The 20682-nt window shown below is 42.2% G+C and overlaps 1 protein-coding gene and 1 long non-coding RNA gene across 4 annotated transcripts in view; one reads left to right on the top strand and one right to left on the bottom strand.

Moving 5' to 3' along the window:
* Window positions 1-91: 91 nt before the first annotated feature.
* Window positions 92-20682, bottom strand: part of CFAP206 (cilia and flagella associated protein 206) — a 46959-nt gene continuing 26368 nt past the window's right edge. Inside the window, exons 13-14 of one of the 3 annotated variants that reach the window (XM_048845045.2) lie at window positions 18882-19025; window positions 92-604 (exon numbers count right to left, since the gene is read on the bottom strand). In XM_048845045.2, the coding sequence (XP_048701002.1) occupies window positions 578-604; window positions 18882-19025 (171 nt within the window). In that variant the 3' untranslated portion in view covers window positions 92-577. Of the gene's footprint in view, window positions 605-14219; window positions 14710-16344; window positions 17399-18881; window positions 19026-20682 lie in introns of those variants that run through there. The other 2 variants (XM_048845041.2, XM_075126568.1) reach the window with 2 other exon arrangements.
* LOC125634403 (uncharacterized) lies at window positions 598-2574 on the top strand. The gene is made up of 2 exons (XR_007355905.2): window positions 598-867; window positions 1961-2574. It is a non-coding gene; the product is annotated as an uncharacterized LOC125634403 (long non-coding RNA).

Below are 20682 nucleotides of genomic sequence, written 5' to 3'. Positions count from 1 at the left end.
TTTGCAGGGCGGAGGCTCTCGGCGCCCGTCAGTTCGCCCCGCCCCGCCCCGCCCCGCCCCCGAGGGATTCCGCTCGCCAAGGGTCGGGGCCGCGTCACGTGGCGTGAGAGGCGGCAGAGCGGAGCGGGGAGCGGGGTCTTGTCTACACAAGAAAGTTACGCTCCGGTAGTGTCAGGTCCGCGTCCCAACCGGTGCAGACCCCTGCGGCTGTGGCCACTCTTACTCCGGTCTGGCTGAACTGGATGTCTGCGAAACAAAACCCAGGCAGGCTCAGACCTCAGCGAGGGCGTCCACACAGCCTTTTGCAGCAGTTCACTAAACCAGATTAACGCTGACTGACGTTCAACCGATGCAGCTTCTCCTGCAGACAAGGCCTCGGTCACCCCTGGCCTCTTTTGCTGGGCCATTGGCCTATCTGCCGCAGCAGCACAGCTGACCTGGGAGATGGTGACAGGTGCATTCTGCTCAGGGGTAGCAGGCTGGCAAAGTTCACAACATCGCATCCGCTGCTGTCCTTCGCTTCCACAGAACATCAGCCTACTGCTCAGGTCGTTGTCTTACTGCTTCAGCAATGCCCTCAAAGCTGCGTACTCCTGAGGGGATTCTGCACCAAAAAATGAAAAATGCTGTGCACAGTATTGCAAAATTCTGCAAATAAATGCAGAGAGGCTCCAGTGCAGGAAGGTGGAAGATCACCCAGCAGCCTCCCCACCCGCCATCTCGGGGACAAGGACTCTGGTCAGGCTGCACCTGACCGTGACACAGCACAAGGCCTGGGCCTGCCCCAGAAACACCCTGGGGCCCTGACCCTCTGTACCAGGCGCACTTGTAGGAGCAGGATTTTATAATTGTACTATAAGTCTAGAGGTACTAATGTATGTCTTGATTTCATTTTACCATCATTTCTAACCATCAGAGGAGTGAAGTTTTGGAATAGCCTTCCAAGGGAATCAGCGGGGGCAAAAGATCTATCTGGCTTTAAGATTAAACTCGATAAGTTTATAGAGGAGATGGTTTGCTCCTTGAAGTCTTTAAACCACCATTTGAGGACTTCAGTAGCTCAGACATAGGTGAGAGGTTTTTCATACGAGTGGGTGGGTGAAATTCTGTGGCCTGCATTGTGCAGGAGGTCAAACTAGATGATCATAATGGTCCCTTCTGACCTTAGTATCTATGAATCTGTGACCCTCTGGGACATTGGTAGGAATGCATCTGACAGACTGCCACTGTCTACACTGGTTTCAGAGTAACAGCCGTGTTAGTCTGTATTCGCAAAAAGAAAAGGAGTACTTGTGGCACCTTAGAGACTAACCAATTTATTTGAGCATAAGCTTTCGTGAGCTACAGCTCACTTCATCGGATGCATACTGTGGAAACTGCAGAAGACATTATATACACAGAGACCATGAAACAATACCTCCTCCCACCCTACTCTCCTGCTGGTAATAGCTTATCCAAAGTGACCACTCTCCTTACAATGTGTATGAAAATCAAGGTGGGCCATTTCCAGCACAAATCCAGGTTTTCTCACCACCCCCCCCCCCCACCCCCCCACACACACACATTCGCTCTCCTGCTGGTAATAGTTCATCCAAAGTGACCACTCTCCCTACAATGTGCATGATAATCAAGGTGGGCCATTTTCAGCATAAATCCAAGTTTAACCAGAACGTCTGGGGGGGGGGGGGAATAGGAAAAAACAAGGGGAAATAGGCTACCTTGCATAATAACTTAGCCACTCCCAGTCTCTATTTAAGCCTAAATTAATAGTATCCAATTTGCAAATGAATTCCAATTCAGCAGGTTTTCGCTGGAGTCTGGATTTGAAGTTTTTTTGTTTTAAGATAGCGACCTTCATGTCTGTAATTGCGTGACCAGAGAGATTGAAGTGTTCTCCGACTGGTTTATGAATGTTATAATTCTTGACATCTGATTTGTGTCCATTTATTCTTTTACGTAGAGACTGTCCAGTTTGTCCAATGTACATGGCAGAGGGGCATTGCTGGCACATGATGGCATATATCACATTGGTGGATGTGCAGGTGAACGAGCCTCTGATAGTGTGGCTGATGTTATTAGGCCCTGTGATGGTGTCCCCTGAATAGATATGTGAGCACAGTTGGCAAAGGGCAAATTGACGACCCTGAGGTGAAGGCAGGTACCCCTAAAGACAACTGATTAAATCAGAACCAGGACAGGATAACCCTCTTGGGGGTGCATTGGAATGTTTACATCAAACGATACACCAATTAAGATGTAACCAGTCACACACTGACACAGCAAAATCCATAGACTTCAACAGAGAAAAAAGACTATAAGAACAGGGTGCTTGACTATGAGACTTTGGGTTCGTCTTGCTACAATCCAGGAGCATCGGATCCCGACTGACAGAGCCCCGCTCCCCTCTGTGACCAATCTGGCTGGCCACTAGATTGATCCAGACTCTGGACTGGTAACCATAAACATCAACTGGCAGGACTGTGTGCATGGTGTGTGTGTGTGTGTGAGATTGAAAAGCATATGCTAACTGTTGTATTCTCAATAAATGCAGTGAGCTGCCTTCTTCCTTATAAAGATCCCGTGTGCTGCTTATAAGTATAACACACTAGGTGTGGGGCAGGCAGACTCAACCAGGCAGGATCCAAGTGTGGAGGGGCTCAGTGTGGGGGGATCTAGGTGTGGGGTGAGAGGATTCTGTGTGGGACAATCTGGGTGCAGGCAGCTCAGTGAGGGGGTCTAGGTGTGGGGGGATCTGGATGCACAGAGGCTTGTGGGAGGGGGGCAATGGGACTCTGCAGGGGCTTCCAGGTGAAAAGTGGTTGGGGCTCAGCAGAGGGGTCTGAGTGTGGAGGTCTCAGCAGGGGGGTCTGGGTTCTGGGGGAGTGGGGCTTGGTGGGGTGGGGGCCTGGGTGCAGCTAATGGGGGGTCAGTGGCATGGGGGTCTGCATTTGGGGGCTCGGAGTGCAGGGGGTTGGGAATCATCAGAGTGGGGGGGGTTGAGTGCAGGAAGCTCAGTGGGGGGTGATCTGGGTGCAGGGGTTGAGGTTCAATGGGGTGGGGTTTGCGTATACAGGGCTAGGGGGCTCTGGGTGTATGGGGTGAGACTTGGCGGGGTGTCTGGGTATGGGAGGTCTGGATGCATGGGGGTTGGGCGGATGGAGGAGCAGCTCCCTGTACAGTGACCCCTCCCCCCGCACAGCGGAGGATGCTGAGCGTCCCACAGCTGGGGGAGGTTTCTGGGGGTAGGTCTGACACAGCTCCAGCCACTCCTTGCAGGGGAAGAGGAAGTCCTGTCCTCTTTTGTCTCCAGCCCAGCCAGGATTAGCAGCTGATCCCAGCTCAGGGTAGAGGCCACTGGCTGGGGTGTCCCAAGCCCTGTGGTGATTTACCTCTCTGCCAGCTGCCTGAAACGATGTACCTGCGCAACTAGAGAGTGGTGGTGACTGCTCTTGCAGCTTCCCTTTGCACAGTAAAAAACAAAAGAAATAGTATTTTTCAATTCACCTAATACAAATAATGTAGTGCAATCTCTTTATCATGAAAGTTGAACTTACAAATGTAGAATTATGTACAAAAAATAATTGCACTCAAACATAAAACAATGTAAAACTTTAGAGCCTACAAGTCCACTCAGTCCTACTGCTTGTTCAGCCAATTGCTCAGACAAACAAGTTTTGTTTACATTTTCAGGAGATAATGCTGTCCCTTCTTGTTTACAATGTCACTTGAAAGTGACAACAGGTGTTTGCATGGCACTGTTGTAGCCAGCGTCACAAGATATTTACATGCCAGATGCACTACAGATTCATATGTCCCTTCATGCTTCAACCACCCCTCTGGAGGACATGCTTCCATACCGATGATGGGTTCTGCTAGATAGCGATCCAAAGCAGTGCAGACTGACGCATGTTCATTTTCATCATCTGAATCAGATGGCATCAGCAGAAGGTTGATTTTCTTTTTTGGTGATTCAGGTTCTGTAGTTTCCAGTTCTGAAGTCTCTTTTAAGACTTCTGAAAGCATGCTCCACACCTCATCCCTCTCAGATTTTGGAAGGCACTTCAGATTCTTAAACTTTGGGTCGAATGCTGTAGCTATCTTTAGAAATCTCACATTGGTACCTTCTTTGCATTTTGTCAAATCCGCAGTGTAAGTGTTCTTAAAATGAACAACATGTACTGGGTCATCATCCGAGACTGCTATAACATGAAATATATGGCAGAATGCAGGTAAAACAGAGCAGGAGACATACATACAATTATCCCCGAAGGAGTTCAGTCACAAATCTAATTAATGCTTTATTTTTTTTAAAGAGCACCATCAGCATGGAAGCATGTCCTCTGGAATGGTGGCCGAAGTATGAAGGGGCATACGCATGTTTAGCATATGTGGCACGTAAATACCTTGCAATGCCAGCTACAAAAGTGCCATGCAAATGCCTGTTCTCACTTTCAGGTGACATTGTAAATAAGAAGCAGGCAGCATTATGTCCTGTAAATGTAAACAGACTTGTTTGTCTTAGCTTTTGGATGAACAAGAAGTAGGAGTGAGTGGACTTGTAGGCTCTAAGGTTTTACATTGTTTTGTTTTTTGAGTGTAGTTATGTAACAAAAAAAAATCTACATTTGTAAATTGCACTTTCACAAAAAAGAGAATGACTACAGTATTTGTATGAGGTGATTTGAAAAATACCATTTCTTTATAATTTTTACAGTGCAAATATTTGTATTTAAAATAATAATATACTTTGTATTCTGTGATGTAATTGAAATCAATACATTTGAAAATGTAGAAAAACATCCACAAATATTTAGAAACTCATAGACTTTAAGGTCAGAAGGGACCATCATGATCATCTAGTCTGACCTGCACAATGCAGGCCACAGAATCTCACCCACCCAGTCCTGTAATAACCCCCTAATCTATGTCTGAGCTATTGAAGTCCTCAAATCATGGTTTAAAGACTTTAATACATTTCAACTGGTATTCTAATGTTTAACAATGCGATTAAAAGTGAAATTAATTGTGATTAATTTTTTTAGTTACGATTAATTTTTTTTAGTTAATAGCATGAGTTAACTGCGATTAATCGACAGCCCTACTGAAAAGACATGGTTGAAGTCTATTATCTGAATGCTTCTAGGTTTGGGCTCAATTTGAATTTATTTTTTTTTAAAGCAAGAAGTTGCACAAAAATTCTGTTCCCAGTGCCTGATAGTTGGAATCAGGGATCAGTCTAGGCAATATGTAGTGGTACAACCTACCAGCACATCTCTCAAACTCTTTCTGGTCCCCTAGAATCTCAGTTTTCATTTTGTGGTCGCTAGGAAAACCTGAAAATGTGAACTGAGTAACTGACACAGTCACATCTGCTTGAGTTTGCAGAGAGCCTAGAATAACAGCTCTGGGAGATATTAACTTCCCCATTAATTTTAATTGGGGCTATCAATTATTATACTTGATCAATGTTAACTGGTTTATTACTTATCAAAGAAAGGAGGTAAATATAATCAATCTATACAATTTACTTTGAGTGACAGCTCATTTTGGCATCACACGAGGGTGGGCTTGGGGGATTATTTTTAATGGGTACCAACATTTATTCCCCATCACTACCACAGTCAAAAAGATACCAAGGTGTCAAAGATCCTAGTGAGCATTCCCTCCTGCTCATGCACTTCACCTGCTGTGAGGGGAATGCAAGAGTCTGTGCTTTGCATCCCCTGAGTGCTCTACATCTCCTATGAAGTTTCTGAAGCCTCAGCAGGCTGCTGCACTGGTTCCTCCACTGGTCTTCTCTATCACCTTTCCTGGGCACAGTCTCTCAGTCTGCTCTCTCTTTTCAGAAATGGGGCTCCTTAATCCACCTGCCTTAAGTCCAGCATTCCCTCCCTATAGATACCCCAGTTAAACAAACCCCTTTCACAGGACTCCACCCAAAAGGTGTGGAGCTTCCATTCATAGTTTAACTTTCTCAGGAGCATACAGCAGTTGTGAAAAAACTCTCTCTCACACACATACACACTTTGTACAGTCTAATATCTTTATGCTCTTTTATATTTAATCATGTAAAGCACAGGAGAGTACAGTTCATACAAGATAAGCACTAAATGCAATGTCTCTGCCTCAGTTTCCTCATCACTCCAGCACATTCTCTGGGCAGGGCAGTGGTGTAACAAGGCCCTAGGGCTCTAATTAATGCAAGAATAAGTTAGGGGCCCCCTTCCTGATTCCAAAATCTAAACTTTTGCTTATCCCCAACCTACCACCCCACTGTGTCTCACGCACCCCCAACGCCTCACCTCACAGTTCCCCAAACACTCCCCATTCACCCGATAGTCCACCTACAACTTGCCCCCCAGTCCCTCACCCACTGCCCTGAGAACTTCCAGCCAGGTCCAATTTGAATGAGTGGTGTAGCAACCCCACTACACTGGAATGCTGCACTGTCTGGTAGGGCCTCCATAGCCATGAACCCTGGGTGCAACTACATCACTTGCACAATTTTAGCTACACCTCTGGAGCAGGGGTCCAAGTCCCTTGGGTTGTCCAAAATCCTTAGGGACATCTAGTCTCACAAAAGTGGACAGGGATGCCCTGAGGCTACTACATGTTGGATGGTCTCTCTCTTCTGGATCCCTCTTACCCAGGTTCTGTGATCTTGCTCTCTCTTTCCCCACACACTCCCTCTTCCTGTCTGGCTCCTATGTGTTTATTTTTAGCCACTCCTGGTCATCTGGCCTGTTTTGTTTTCCTCCTGGTAACTTTCCATTGCTCCTCCAGAAGAAACAGCTAAACTATTTTTATAAGGTTTCAGAGGAACAGCCGTGTTAGTCTGTATTCGCAAAAAGAAAAGGAGTACTTGTGGCACCTTAGAGACTAACCAATTTATTTGAGCATGAGCTTTCGTGAGCTACAGCTCACTTCATCAGATGTTTACCGTGGAAACTGCAGCAGACTTTATATACACACAGAGAATATTCTCTGTGTGTATATAAAGTCTGCTGCAGTTTCCACGGTAAACATCTGATGAAGTGAGCTGTAGCTCACGAAAGCTCATGCTCAAATAAATTGGTTAGTCTCTAAGGTGCCACAAGTACTCCTTTTATTTTTATAAGGATGCAGCTGCTTTTTTTGTATAACCTTTGTGAAGTCTAAGCACTATCATTAACCTTATTTCCCTTTGCATCTGTCTGAGGTGTACATGTTTCAGGCCCTGGATCTATAAACATATAGGCACTCAAAATACAGCAGTTTTTAATAATATATCTTCACAGTATCATTCAGAATTTATAAATTGCACAGATATAGCCCCAATTCATCACACAAGCCTAAGCAGCCCTGCGTGGCATCTGAGCCCCACCAAGGATCTCCTTAGAGCCTAGGGGTATATATGAACATGACTGAAAGGGAGTCCAGGCCAAAGAATCCAGCAAAGACTGCATGATCATATTCTGAACATCTGTACTATACATTGAGAGCACCATCTCAGGTGGAATGAGCTTGGAAGCATACCTTTGACACACAGTCCGAACATACCACTAGTTCTGTCCCACATACTTAGTACAATCCTGTATTTCAGGGTTGTACTTACATGAATATAAGTGAAAAGATTAAATTAATCCATATTCCCAGCCCTGATGACCAGCCCTACAATAACAAAGATGTGAGCATACTGGATGTTAAAAAAAAAAGTTAATTGGGTACATGATCATACTCCAATTAAAGTCAAGAAGAGCTTTGCCATTTACTTCTTTGAGAGGAGGATTGGGGCCTATGTAAAGACATTCCTGTTTAATGGTTCTACAGGCTATTATATATGTATAAATAAACACGATTTTTATCCAAGACAGTTTCTTGATTAAAAATCCTTATCTGAGCTTTTGGAATTCAACACCTGTTTTTATGAGCATCACAGGAATTTGGTTGTGAAACTGCCCTTTGGGTGTTTCCTCAACCATAAACATTTGAATTTAAATTAATTTTTGCTGGTCTCCAAATAAGTACAAATGCTTGAACACAAACTGTACACAGCTGAAGTGTGCAACTCCTATTCCTAACTGATATTCAGGAATAAATGAAATAGCAAATAAACTGTATTTTGAATTCATTTTTAATGTTTATTATTCAGTTGTCACATGTTCAGATTTGCTAGGCCAATTATGGCTTGGCCAGTTTTCAGCATGGATGCCAACTGGTATAATTTATTAGCAAGTGGCAATGCACAGAAAGACCTGGCCATCCCAACGTCACTGAAGATGTCCCAAAATGCATCACAGCAGAACTGCAACTTCTGATCTCATGTTCTGAGTTCATGGCAATTGTGATAATTTACACTTTCAGTTGACTTCAGCAGAAGTTGGATAGCCTCAGTAAAGATGGAAGCTGGGTCAGTGCTACACAGAGTATTTTCTTTGAAGATTTCAAAGTGATTTCTAAATAGTTAAGTATCACAAAACCCACCTTAGTCTGTGTAAAGTTTCAGCACCAACATAGTAAACAACATCATAACTGCCACTCCTACCCTCCCTAAAAGAAGAAGCCGTAGAAGGGAAAGAAAAATAGCTATAGATTTTTGTTGCAGGTTATAATGAAGGCCAACCATTTCTTGTCAGAATTGGTAAATTAAAGATATAATGATTTTTTCTTGGTGTAAAAGGATTTGAAAGTGCCCTATTATTACTTTACAATCTGATATTACTTACTGCATTCACAGTTTCAGTTCTTAAATTAGGAATGGCATCAGAATGAGCCACAAAAAATAAAGAATTATTATAATTTTTAAAAAGAGTTGTGCCAGGGGAAGAGAAGATCAAAGCACTCTGACATGATAGATGTGGGACTAAGACAGGGGTCCCCAAAGTGTGGGGTGTGCCCCTCAGAGGGGCATGGAGAAACATCCAGGGGGAGGCATGGTGGGACCCAGGCCAGCCCCCAAGGGGGTGGGGAGGGAGCGCCTCCCCACCCCCAGCTCTGCTCCAGTCATGCCCCAAGCTGTGTCCCCGGGTCCTGGCTTTGTCCCCAGCCTCGGCACGGCTCTGCTCCAGGCCCCACTCCCGTCCCCAGCCTCGGCCCCTGGCCCCAGACCCACCCAAAGCCTCATCCCCCTTACCCTGTCTGCCCCCTGCCCCAGTGCACCATCCCTGCAGCACCAACTCCTGGGGGGGGGGGGGGGGGGGCGGGCGGGCTGCAGGACGCGAACAGGAGCAAGGGTGGGGGCACGACCCTCAGAAGTTTGGGGACCGTTGGACTAAGAAGTCAGAAATCGCTACACCTCTATCAGCTGTGGAGGTGAGAGGAGAGTTAATTGGAGGCTGACATTTTAATACATAAACACCACCTGAGGTAAACCTGACAGTTATAATCTACTTATTTACCATGTTCTTCTAGCCTTGGCCCTTCTTGTGCCTGTTCATTTGCTACTGTCTCTTTACTGCAGTGTTACTGAGCACTAAAATAAAAATTGCAGACTATGTAGGCATTAGGTGGCTGGTTTTCAGAGATGCTGAACATCAATTAAAGTTAATGAGAGCTGCAGGTGCTTAGCACCCTGAAAATTAGGACCCAGATAATTTACCATTGTGCAGATGAAAGAAAAATAAACTATATAGTGTTGTGAGTTGGGAAAAACATTATTGATGCTGGTGGGTGGAACCGCTGTCTTTCATTTAAAATAGAAACCGTTAATCTCCTTTATGGCAGTCCCCACTTAAAACAAAGGCATATGCAAGTCCACACAGGATTTGAGCTAACTGGGCGGAGGGCTTCACTGGGTATTGTTTTGGCTAAGTTTGTGGGGGAGAAGGAGAAGCACACCTGGGAACATACAGAGAAAGAAGCAACACACACAGGCTGCCCTAAACAAGCACACTATGGTGCTGGCTAAAAGAGGTTTGGGGCTGCAAGAAAAGAGGTTACCTCCTCTATAGGGAGGAGAGAATATATTCATAAACTATTCCACCCTCAGGCAGTTTTTTCGTTTTCTTTTTTTTTTTTTTGGAAGTGCGTCACATGGATTTGCCCCATTCTTCTTTAAAAATGTAGGCAAGGTATCTTTAATCTAACTTTCAACCTAGTTAAGTGGAAAGAGAGTTAATATGAGTTTTAAGTGCAACCATTGTCTGTGTGGCAACAGCCTAGTTAATTACCCCAGAGCCCTCTTAGGCCCTGCTATTTGAGTCCCTCCAAGTCATTATGTCAAGCTTTCTGGACTGGCTCAAGAGCATGAGTGCCATCCTCAGGGCAGACTGTCAAGAAGCAGGGCACGCACCCCAAACTGGTTGTGAGTTCTATACTTAGACTTCACCAACCAAGTATTAAATGTAAACTCTTCAGGCACTATAGCAGCCTAACTGTGGAGTCACAGACAGTCCCCTTAGCTTGCCTTTCTGATAGATGGTCCCTTACTCCAAAAATCACAATATTCAGGTTACTCCCAATCCCAAAAAACCAGTCATTTACCCCGAGGGTGACCACATTTCCCAAAGGGAAAACGTGACACTGCGTGGGACTAACCTGAGCCCTTCCACCCTCCCCATGTGGGGCTGGCCCTAGCCGCTTGTCCGAGTCTTGCCCTCCGCGCAGGGCTGGCTACGCTGCTTGCCCAAGGCCTGCCTGACCCTGCCCGTGCAAGGCTAAGGTTGGCGTCACTGCTTACCCATGCCTTGCCTGCTCCCCACCCGAGCACTGCCTCCCCTGCTCTGTGGGGCTGACATTACTGCTCACTCCCCACACATTCCTCCGCACCCCACTTTTTTGATAAAAGTGGGCATTTGTCTTCTTTGCTCCTCCCAACTGATCAAGTTGGCAAGAGCAAATGGGACAAATGCCCATTTTTGCCAAAAAAAGTCGGGACGGCCAGGACAGAGGTTAAAAAAAGGACTGTCCTGGCCAAAACGGGGACGGATGGTCAGCCTACTTACCACAGGTCAGTTGCACTGTAGATCTTATACTAAAGACGACACTTGCAGGCAATCTTATAATAAACTGACTAAAGAATTGTTAAATAAGACAAAAAAATTATAGCTATTTGCAAAGATAAAACAATTAACATACACACACAAATGAGTTATTGTCTTTGGCTCCAAAAGATAATAGAAGCTGCTGTAATATGCAAGCTCTGTTTGCTATGGCTAACCCAGGCAAAGCAGATGGGGATCCCTTCCTTATGCTTAGAAATCTTGCCCTCCCAAAGTCCAAGCAGCATAGAGATCCAGTTTCTTCTTATCAGGGATTTTTATTCCCTTCCTCCCAGACAAAGGCACAGGCTTCTTCCAGGCCTACGGGGTGCTCAACTCCCCACTAAACCCCAGGCCCCACCTCCACCTGACCCCTTTCCCCAAGTCCCACCCTCACCCTGCCTCTTCCCGCCCCAAGCCCCCACCCCCGTCCCTTCCTGCCCAGTTCTGCCCCTCCCCCGAGCATGCCCCTTCCCCGCTCCTCCCTCTCCCTCCCCAGCTTCTCCTGCACACCATGGAACAGCTGATCGTGGTGGGCGGGAGGCGCTGGGAGGGAGGAGGAAGTGTTGATCGGTGGAGCCACCAGTGGGCAGGAGGGGGAAGGTGGCTGCTGGTGAGTGCTAAGCACCCACTAATTTTTTAGTTGACCCCTATGCTCCCAGAGTTCAAACTCATGGCATGAGTTCGTATGCAGGTCTCCTCTTCATGGGGGTGGGGATGGGGAGGTACAAGAATGCAAAGTCTTTGTTCTTTGATGTTTCACAATGGCTTACTTCAGGGGTTCTCAAATTGGAGGTCGGGACCCCTCAGAGGGTCACTTGTGGGGTCGCAAGCTGTCAGCCTCCACCCCAAACCCCACTTTGCCTCCAGCATTTATAGTTGTGTTAAATATATAAAAAAGGGTTTTTAATTTATTGGAGGGGTCGCCCTGAGAGGCTTGCTATGTGAAAGGGGTCACCAGTACAAAAGTTTGAGAACCACTGGCTTATTTGGTGGGCAGGACCTAACACCTTCTGTAGAAAGCCAGCATTTTACATTAATTAATGCTTCTTTCCTGTTTGGTGAGTTACACAGTTACAGTGGGTTACAATGCAAGCACTCAATATAACGTTATAAAATGGAATACAAATATTATAAGTGAGATTAATACATGCAGCATCCTACAAGCATTTCGTAAAGTCTATACATTTGTCAGTGTTCATTTGAGACCTAGGGGCCTTGGCATGAACTGGCACCTGGTCTGCCAGCATCACACATTTCTAAAAAGATTATTCCCTATATGGCCCAGCATTGAAGATGGAGCTGAATGCAGCACATGAACAAAAGGATAGAGAAAAACTTAGCATGGTTTTGTACAATCAAATACCCCAACACATTTTACAAGAGCTAAACATCGATCAGCCCCAACATTCTTGAAAAGTGTTTTTCTGTTTCTTCATCCTTATATATTGTTAAGATGTTGTTGCATCTTGACTCATACATTAAAGACAAACTTTCATTCAATTGTAAAATTATGAGGAGCATTTGATTTGCCAGGCAAATACTTTACTAGCCTGCCCTAACCATGATGGGAAAAAAAAAAACCCAACAGATATTTTACTTGGATGTAAAAAAACAAAAAGTTACCAGGAAAGTAGAATTTTGCAAGGCTACAATGAAGTCTACAACTATCTACTAGTCATTTTTAGTGTGCTCACTACTATTTAGTCACTGAATACAGAAAACTCTTAGAAAGCTAGAATTCCTATAAAACTGGTGTAATAGCTGTCAAGGAGCACACCACCACATCTGAGTCTCTGTTAGCTATGGTTCTGTGGATTATTCTAGTGGGAAAATGCCGAGGAGAAAGTTTGATTAGGAAGAGTCAAGCACACTGACTGATCTGGTACTGCTGGAGCCAATTTATCATTTCATTCTCAGTGATTCTACCAAGAAAGGGAAGATTATAGAAAAACGGTTCAGGAGATTTTCCTCTAGTTAATATTACTTCATGTCAATGAGAGTTTTGTTTGAACAAAAATTAGAGGATTGGGGTCAGATTCACAAAGGCTCTTAGGCACTATCTGCCTCTTTAGTCACCTAAATCTACCATTTAGACATCACTGACATTCTCAATACCACTGCTCGACTGCCACCTAATCCGATAGGCACCTAAATCTCTATGGCACCTAAATTTATGACAGTGGGCATGCACAAAACCACCTATGTCCTGACACCACCTCACTGCTATTGAGCATCTTGGAACCCTAGTGCAAGAGAAAGCTTTGGTAGCCCAAAGCAAGATTCTCAAACTAGACCTTCCTCTGCCCATGTTGCCCAATCCTGTAGGTGCGGGCCCCGCACATACAAAAAAGCCAGCAAGAGAGAAAGTGTCTCCCAGAATACCCAATAGCCCAATGGTGAGGGCACTCACCAGGGATGTGGAAGATGCAGGTTTAAATCCCCACTCTGCCCAATTTGGAGCACAGATTTGAATTTCATTCTCTGACATCCCAGGTGAGTGCCCTAACAACTGGGTGATAGAGTCAGTCTCTCGCTCTAGCCCAGTGAATACCAAATTATTTATACAAAGTGAAAAAGCTTCATCAGAAGAGCTGGAGAGCAGCTCAGCCCAGAATACCCAATAGCCTGGTAGTTAGGGCACTCACCTGGGCCAGCTTGATTCAAATTCCTGCTCCAAATCAGGCAAAGGAAGGATTTGAATCTGAGTCTCCCAGATCAGTGCCCTAACCACTGGACTATCATGGAACAGCGGCATCTCTCTCTTTCATTTTTCGTGAAAAAGGGCTGATCTGGCTTAGTTGCCCAATTCCAAAGATCATGGCTGAGAATCCAGGGTAGAGGGAGGTGCTTCAGTCCAGAACCTAAGGCCCTTATCAATGGGAGTTAGGGACCTAAATACCTCTGAGAATCTGGACCTACACCCTCTCTCTTCCCTCTGCATTTCACTTCTGGCTAATTTAGATGGCTCAGCTTGCTGGCTTCTGAAAATCTCTTTCTTTGGCACCTAACTCTCCCCATACAACACCTGACATCGGGCAGACATCTAACTCAGAGCTGAGAATTCCACTCGGCAACAAAGCACCCAGGCATAATGTTGCAACACCTAAGTCCCTTTGTGAATCTAGCTCTTGATCTCTCTAACTCATAACAGTTATTCTTCTTACAATATAATCAAAGTTCAAAGACCAGGCTCTTAAGGGTAGTGTTATGATGTGCACTCAGGGTATTAAAACATTAAAGGATTCCAAAAACGCACACTTCCATAGAAATGCCAGTTTAATTCAGAATTTACAGCCAAGCCTGGATTCTACTTTTTTTAAATTGGATGTTTCAGGCTTTTTATAATCATTATCACTTAATGCCATTTAGCTGCTCCTAACAGAAACCATGAAGTATAACAACAGCTCTTTGAATCAATGGACATAGAATTCAGCTTACTATACATTACTTCAGAAATCTATTTGGATTTTTAAAAAAACATGTACTACACTTTAGTATATCTCCTTTTAAACTTCATTTAGGTTTCATCAACTGCTCTGGTTAAGTTCACTTTGACCATACAAGTAGTTGGGGTTGATCCTCCTCGGAGACCTGCCAGGAAAATCTGTGGCCTGGGTACGTTGCTAGAATTGTCAAGTCTAGTCTGTGTGCCAAAATCCTTTAGCAGATACACTTGGGTGGAGTTATCTCTTCTCATATGACTGAGATTAGTCTGCACTGAGTGAGTTAATTTCCTACGCAAATTAGCCTAAATATGAAAACAAAATCAGAATAAACCATGATTTGAGGACTTCAATCGCTCAGACATAGGTGAGAGGTTTATTACAGGAGTGGGTGGGTGAGATTCTGTGGCCTGCATTGTGCAGGAGGTCAGACTAGATGATCATAATGGTCCCTTCTGACCTTAATGTCTATGAGATTTTATTCTTAAATATAATTTTTCTCTGAAATGGAAGTATTATAGATTACAATGATGCATATTTTTCTCTTTTACATGTATGGCCCCCAAGTTTTACAAATCCTTAACTGTGGAATATGTCATTTTAGCACCAATCTGCTGTGGCAACCTTTGTGGAAAAGGCTACTAAAAAGCTTTTTGTGAGTTCTTCATACTGTAGAGCCAGGTCTTTAAAATCAACTGTCAGTTTGTTCCTCCTTCCAATGAACTTTTAATATTAGTATTGATGTAAAAGAATATAAATCACATGGCATAAATTTGTTATTGTTGGACTGTATGAAACAAACCATAACATGGGTTGTTATTTTGGAATTAAGCAATCCCCCCAAAAGGACCACCTCCACCTCCTGCAGGCTGTTGGTGCCCTCAAGTAATGTTTCCTTGGCTCTGACATGCATGCAAATGTAAATGATCAAAATGGTAAAAAATAAATGTGAAATGGTATGATATACTCCCATTAAAAATTAAAAGTATTATTTTAAAAAGTTCCACCCAAACTAAAAAAAAAATTTGCAATCCTAATAAATAAATAAATAAAATAATAATGATACATTTTACTTATAATCAAACATTTTTTAAAAAATTACTACATTTATTTTATTAATGTCAAAAGCAAATATAAAATAAAATTTTCCTATTATAGCTGTAGGCTTCAATATTAATAAAACCCATAAATTATAAAATATGGGCCATAAAAAGTCCCCATATAAAAAACAATAAAATTAAAAACCTGTTTAAAAAACCTAAAATTAAATATAAATGTACCAAAAATGCTTTATGGCAACAACATATATATTTAAAAACAACACAGAAAATGCCATTTTGCCATAAATCCCTTTGCACATAAATCTGTAATTGTTTATGTGGGTAATAGTTATATATGTCTTAAAAGTTAATGTCCTGTGCTCACAATTAATTATGTGCACAATATAATCCATAATTACCATAAAAATAAATGTTTTTATCAAATTGTGGCTATTCAAATGTAATTTTAAATTTCAAATGCCTAAATTAAAATACAGACAATTAAATAAAAAATATACCTTATACTCTAATGCAATGCCTGTACCCATTAAAATAAATTTAATTGGCAACCGGGATTCTTAATCTGGCCTTACATCCAATTGTGGTAATTCTAATGTTTCAGGTGGCTTTGGTTGTTATATTCCTAGCACTGATGTGCTGAATTTAAAAAAAAAAAAAAATCAATTGATTGCAAAGCCAGTGGTTCTGTAGACCACAGATACTCCCCAAAAATAAGTACATGGTCTTTAACAAGACAAAATCAGGGATAAAACCTAAAAGTGCCAGCGAGAAAATTCTTGCTCAGTCTCAGTTAAAAGCCTTGAGCCTAATGCTCGGCCTTCACGAGTAACCCACTAAACTTATTACACATATGTATATGTCTTAATATTAAAAATATACAACCTTTAAGGAGGGGAGTATTACCCTGGAATTAAAGGGTATGTTACTCCAGAATTTGATCAAACTAACTAGCCATATTGTGTGCACTCAGCCACCACAAATTAATAAAATAAAACACCACATAGTTAAGGGTTATTTTGAACAAGCAGGACTTTTGAAGGCAAAGTCAAATACTAGCTGCAGGCTTGCAGTTTCTGCTAATCAAAATAAAAAAAAACCAACCAATTATAAAACTAAAAATAAATAACTAATTAAAAACCATAAGTTTAAGTGTGTTTAATATAAAAACTTTTTATAACTAAAAGTATTAACATATTTTATTAATAATTTATTAAATTTTAAAAACCAACCCAATAAAAGTCATTATAAGCTATATATTTGATAACAATTAATTATAAGAAAATGAAATGAAAAATGTACTTTAAAACTGTTCTCTAAAGCTATCCTGAAAAACTTTTTCCTAACACCTTACTCTTGGCAAAAAAGCAACCAGCCATCGCTGACCTGCTACTAATTACTCAACACCATCTCGAATTTTAAATAATTTTTTTAAATGTTCTAAACCTATTGCTTATGTTTATATGTGCTTAAAACTAATAAATAGTGGTTTTAAATAAAAGCATGCTTACTTATATCAATCTTTCAGCTGTGTTCCCAATAATTTATTCCTAACACTGCCTAAAATAAAACAATTAAGTTACCACTGCTTTGGGTCCTAAAAACCCTCGGTAACAGGGTAACATATAATGAGGAGGTAGTGTCTGTGTCTACTGCTCTAATGGATTTGAGTTGATCTTTCTATATTTTAAAATACAATTTAAAACCAAGGTCCCAAAATACAATTTGGGAAACAAAGGTCTTATAGTTGCCATCAAGGATAATGCTAAGAGGGAGAACAGTAACCAATTACACAAACTGATGGATAATCAAGATTGATAAAATTCCATTTTCAGTTCCGCAAAGTGGATCTTTACTCTGATAGTCTGCTCTCCCTACATGACGTGTGCAGAGTTCATGGTAGGGAGAATGAGCAGAATTGCAGAGATGAGCTCTTCTGTGCAGATTTAAGATGAAAATATTACCCCAACATTGTATGACCATTGTATAACAATTGAAACCATAGCATGCAGTGCACATTGTAAGAAAAAATAATCTTATTTGAAAGGTACTTATTGTTTGGGGTGGTTTTTTTTTTTAATTTACAGCCAAAACATTGAGGACATACCTGCAATTTCTAACAGCAGGCCATATACTTCTACAGATTAAGTGATGATACCTCAAAAACCTGCCTCAACATTCTACATACAACAAAAAATGCATTTATTTTGTTGCTGTGCTAGTTTACATCTCAGAATTGGTCCTCTGCAAAATATGCACAAAAAAATTGCAAACTGGATGATGTGAGTCAACATGGAAGGAGTTGGGACAAAGTGAAAAATAATTTACTATGAAACAAATTAAGGCCCCAATCCTTCAGTGACTTCCACATAGGTCTACACAAGCAGAACTCATTTCAGGATCAGGCCCCCTAATTGATAGTAAGTTAATGTTGCTGTGAGCAAACCTGGCAGTCAGCTAATTTGTTATTGGCCAGAATACTCAACTCGGTGTTATAAAATATACACATTTCATTGGATGTCTGAAATCAGACTTCAAAAGGCAAGAAAAAGCTCAATACACATTTTCATATACAAGAGACCGTTATTACAGATTCTCTCATCTATACAACCCTGCACGATATTTTCTTCAACTCACTCTCTGTAGTTTTATAATCTCTTAGTGGCGTTTTTACCCACACTTTACTACAGTTACTCCAACTTTTTTTTCTTGTGACTTGGTGGTATTATATTTATTAATGTATACAGCTTCATTTGCTGTAACTTTTTTTAAAATCATCTTAGCCCTTTTTGTATCATTGTACTACAAAAGTAAGATATAGCACATTACTTCCAAATGGTTACGCTATTTATATTAGTTAAGCTGTTTTAGTACTAGGGTGACCAAATGACAACAACAAAATATTGGGACACATGGGGGGGCAACCCAGGCTCACCACCCCACCAGGGCCGGCTCTAGGTTTTTTGCTGCCCCAAGCAAAAAAAAAAAAAAAAAAAAAAAGCCAGAGTGCCATCAAAGCAAAATATCGGGACAAATGGCGTCAGTTGGGACGCAGGACAAGAACTAAATATCGGGACGTCTGGTCACCCTATTTAGTACAGAGTAGCACCCTAAAAATTCACTGTTATTTGAAAGGCTCTTACAACCTAAAAGAGTGCCTGAGATTTTAGAACCAATGGATCTAGCGAGGAAAATATTGCTCAAATCAAAAACAAACAAAAGTTTGGTGGGGGGGAAGCTTTTGAAACAGGAATATGAAATATGGTGAAATAAGCTCAGATAGAAAATGATTACAGGAACTTGTCTCTTCACAGATTTTAAAGCCAGAAGGGATAATAATTATGATAATCTAGTTTGACCTCCTGCCAAAAATGCCAAATTTTGAAAGGCTTAATTTTCCAGATAATACTGATACAAACCAATTTTATGGCTTTTCTCCTCAGTTCCCATTCATTCCACTCATACGACTTCACAATAGTTGGAGGCAATATATGGGTGTCAGTCTGAGTACTGCTGTCACATTTGGTAATTGGTTTTATTGAACGTTTGTCTCCACTTCTGACCTGGATGAAGATATAGGTATTTAGTAGGAGAATCCATAAGTCACAGGGGAAAAAATGACATGTAGACACAGCACCGTATTTTTTTAAACGAACAGGAATCTAAGAATACTGAAAGTTTTAAAGACTTGAATACAAAATATAAAAGTCTATTCATAGAATCATAGAATATCAGGGTTGGAAGGGACCTCAGGAGGTCATCTAGTCCAACCCCCTGCTCAAAGCAGGACCAATCCCCAATTTTTGCCCCAGTTCCCTAAATGGCCCCCTCAAGGATTGAACTCAGAACCCTGGGTTTAGCAGGCCAATGCTCAAACCACTGAGCTATTAGTAACTAGTGGTTAATAATCATCTTATGTTCACATAGTATCTGTCATTCCAGAGGATACTAAAATACTTTACAGATTTAAACTAAGATACAGTGACTCCTCGCTTAATGTTGTAGTTACGTTCCTGAAAAATGCTACTTTAAGTGAAACGATGTTAAGCGAATCCAATTTCCCCATAAGAATTAATGTAAATGTGGGGGTGGGGGTAGGTTCCAGGCAAATATTTTTCACCACACAAAAGACTATATATATATATATATATACACACACACATATATATACACAGTATAAGTTTTAAACAAACAATTTAATACTGTACACAGCAATGATGATTGTGAAGCTTGGTTGAGGTGACAAAGTCAGAGGGTGGAAGAGGGTGGGATATTTCCCAGAGAATGCCTTACTGCTAAATGATGAACTAGCACTCAGCTGAGCCCTCAAGTGTTAACACATTGTTAATGTAGCCTCACACTCTACAAGGCAGAGGGAGGGAAGACAGCATGGCAGACAGAGGCAGAGACACATACCATGTGTGTAAGAGAGAAACGTGCATTGCCTCTTTAAGTATACTGACCTAACTCTAAGTACATTGCCTTTTTAAGTAGATCAGCATGTTGAGACAGCAGCTGCTGCCAGCACGCTCCCTCAGTCCTGAGCCCTGTCATGTCCCCCCACTGCTCTGTGGAGATGGGGGACAGGAGCATGGGGCAGGAGCAGAGGGAGGGGACACCTTGACATTAGCACCCCTCTTTCCCCCACCTCTGCACAGCAAGTAGGAGGCTCCACGGAGCAGCTCCAAGGCAGAGGGCATGTTCTCTAATTGATCAGCAACATAACAATGAAACAAGGTTAACTGGGACGACTTTAAGTGAGGAGTTACTGTACAAAATTTATGCAGGGGGTGCTGAAAAGTAGCTACCTCTGGGATAAATCCTAACACCTGTTTAACAATACACAGGACAATTAAATGAAGAATACAATATCTAACTGAAACTGCAGGGGGAATTTAAAAAGCAGAACACAGTTGTCCAAATTGGAATTTGTCCAAAACACCAATGTTAACACCCATACACTAAAATTTAAAAAAATATAATCTATGATTTCTCTCCCGAAATGACATTTTTTCCCTATTACAATATATAGGGATGGACAAATAGTCTCCAACTTGTGCTGATAAAGTCAAGCTTCTCATATTTATCTACAATGCTTAATTACACAGGGCCCTCTCCTCCCTTACACAAACTACTCCTACAAAGGGAGAACAGGAAACATCATCCACAGAATTTCTCTGGGCCGAAGATGGTAGAATGCTGCCACCACTGAATTTCCAT

Source organism: Caretta caretta, chromosome 3 (assembly GCF_965140235.1).
Source record: "Caretta caretta isolate rCarCar2 chromosome 3, rCarCar1.hap1, whole genome shotgun sequence".
Taxonomy (NCBI): Eukaryota; Metazoa; Chordata; order Testudines; family Cheloniidae; genus Caretta; species Caretta caretta.
This window is presented reverse-complemented; position numbering and strand designations above follow the sequence as displayed.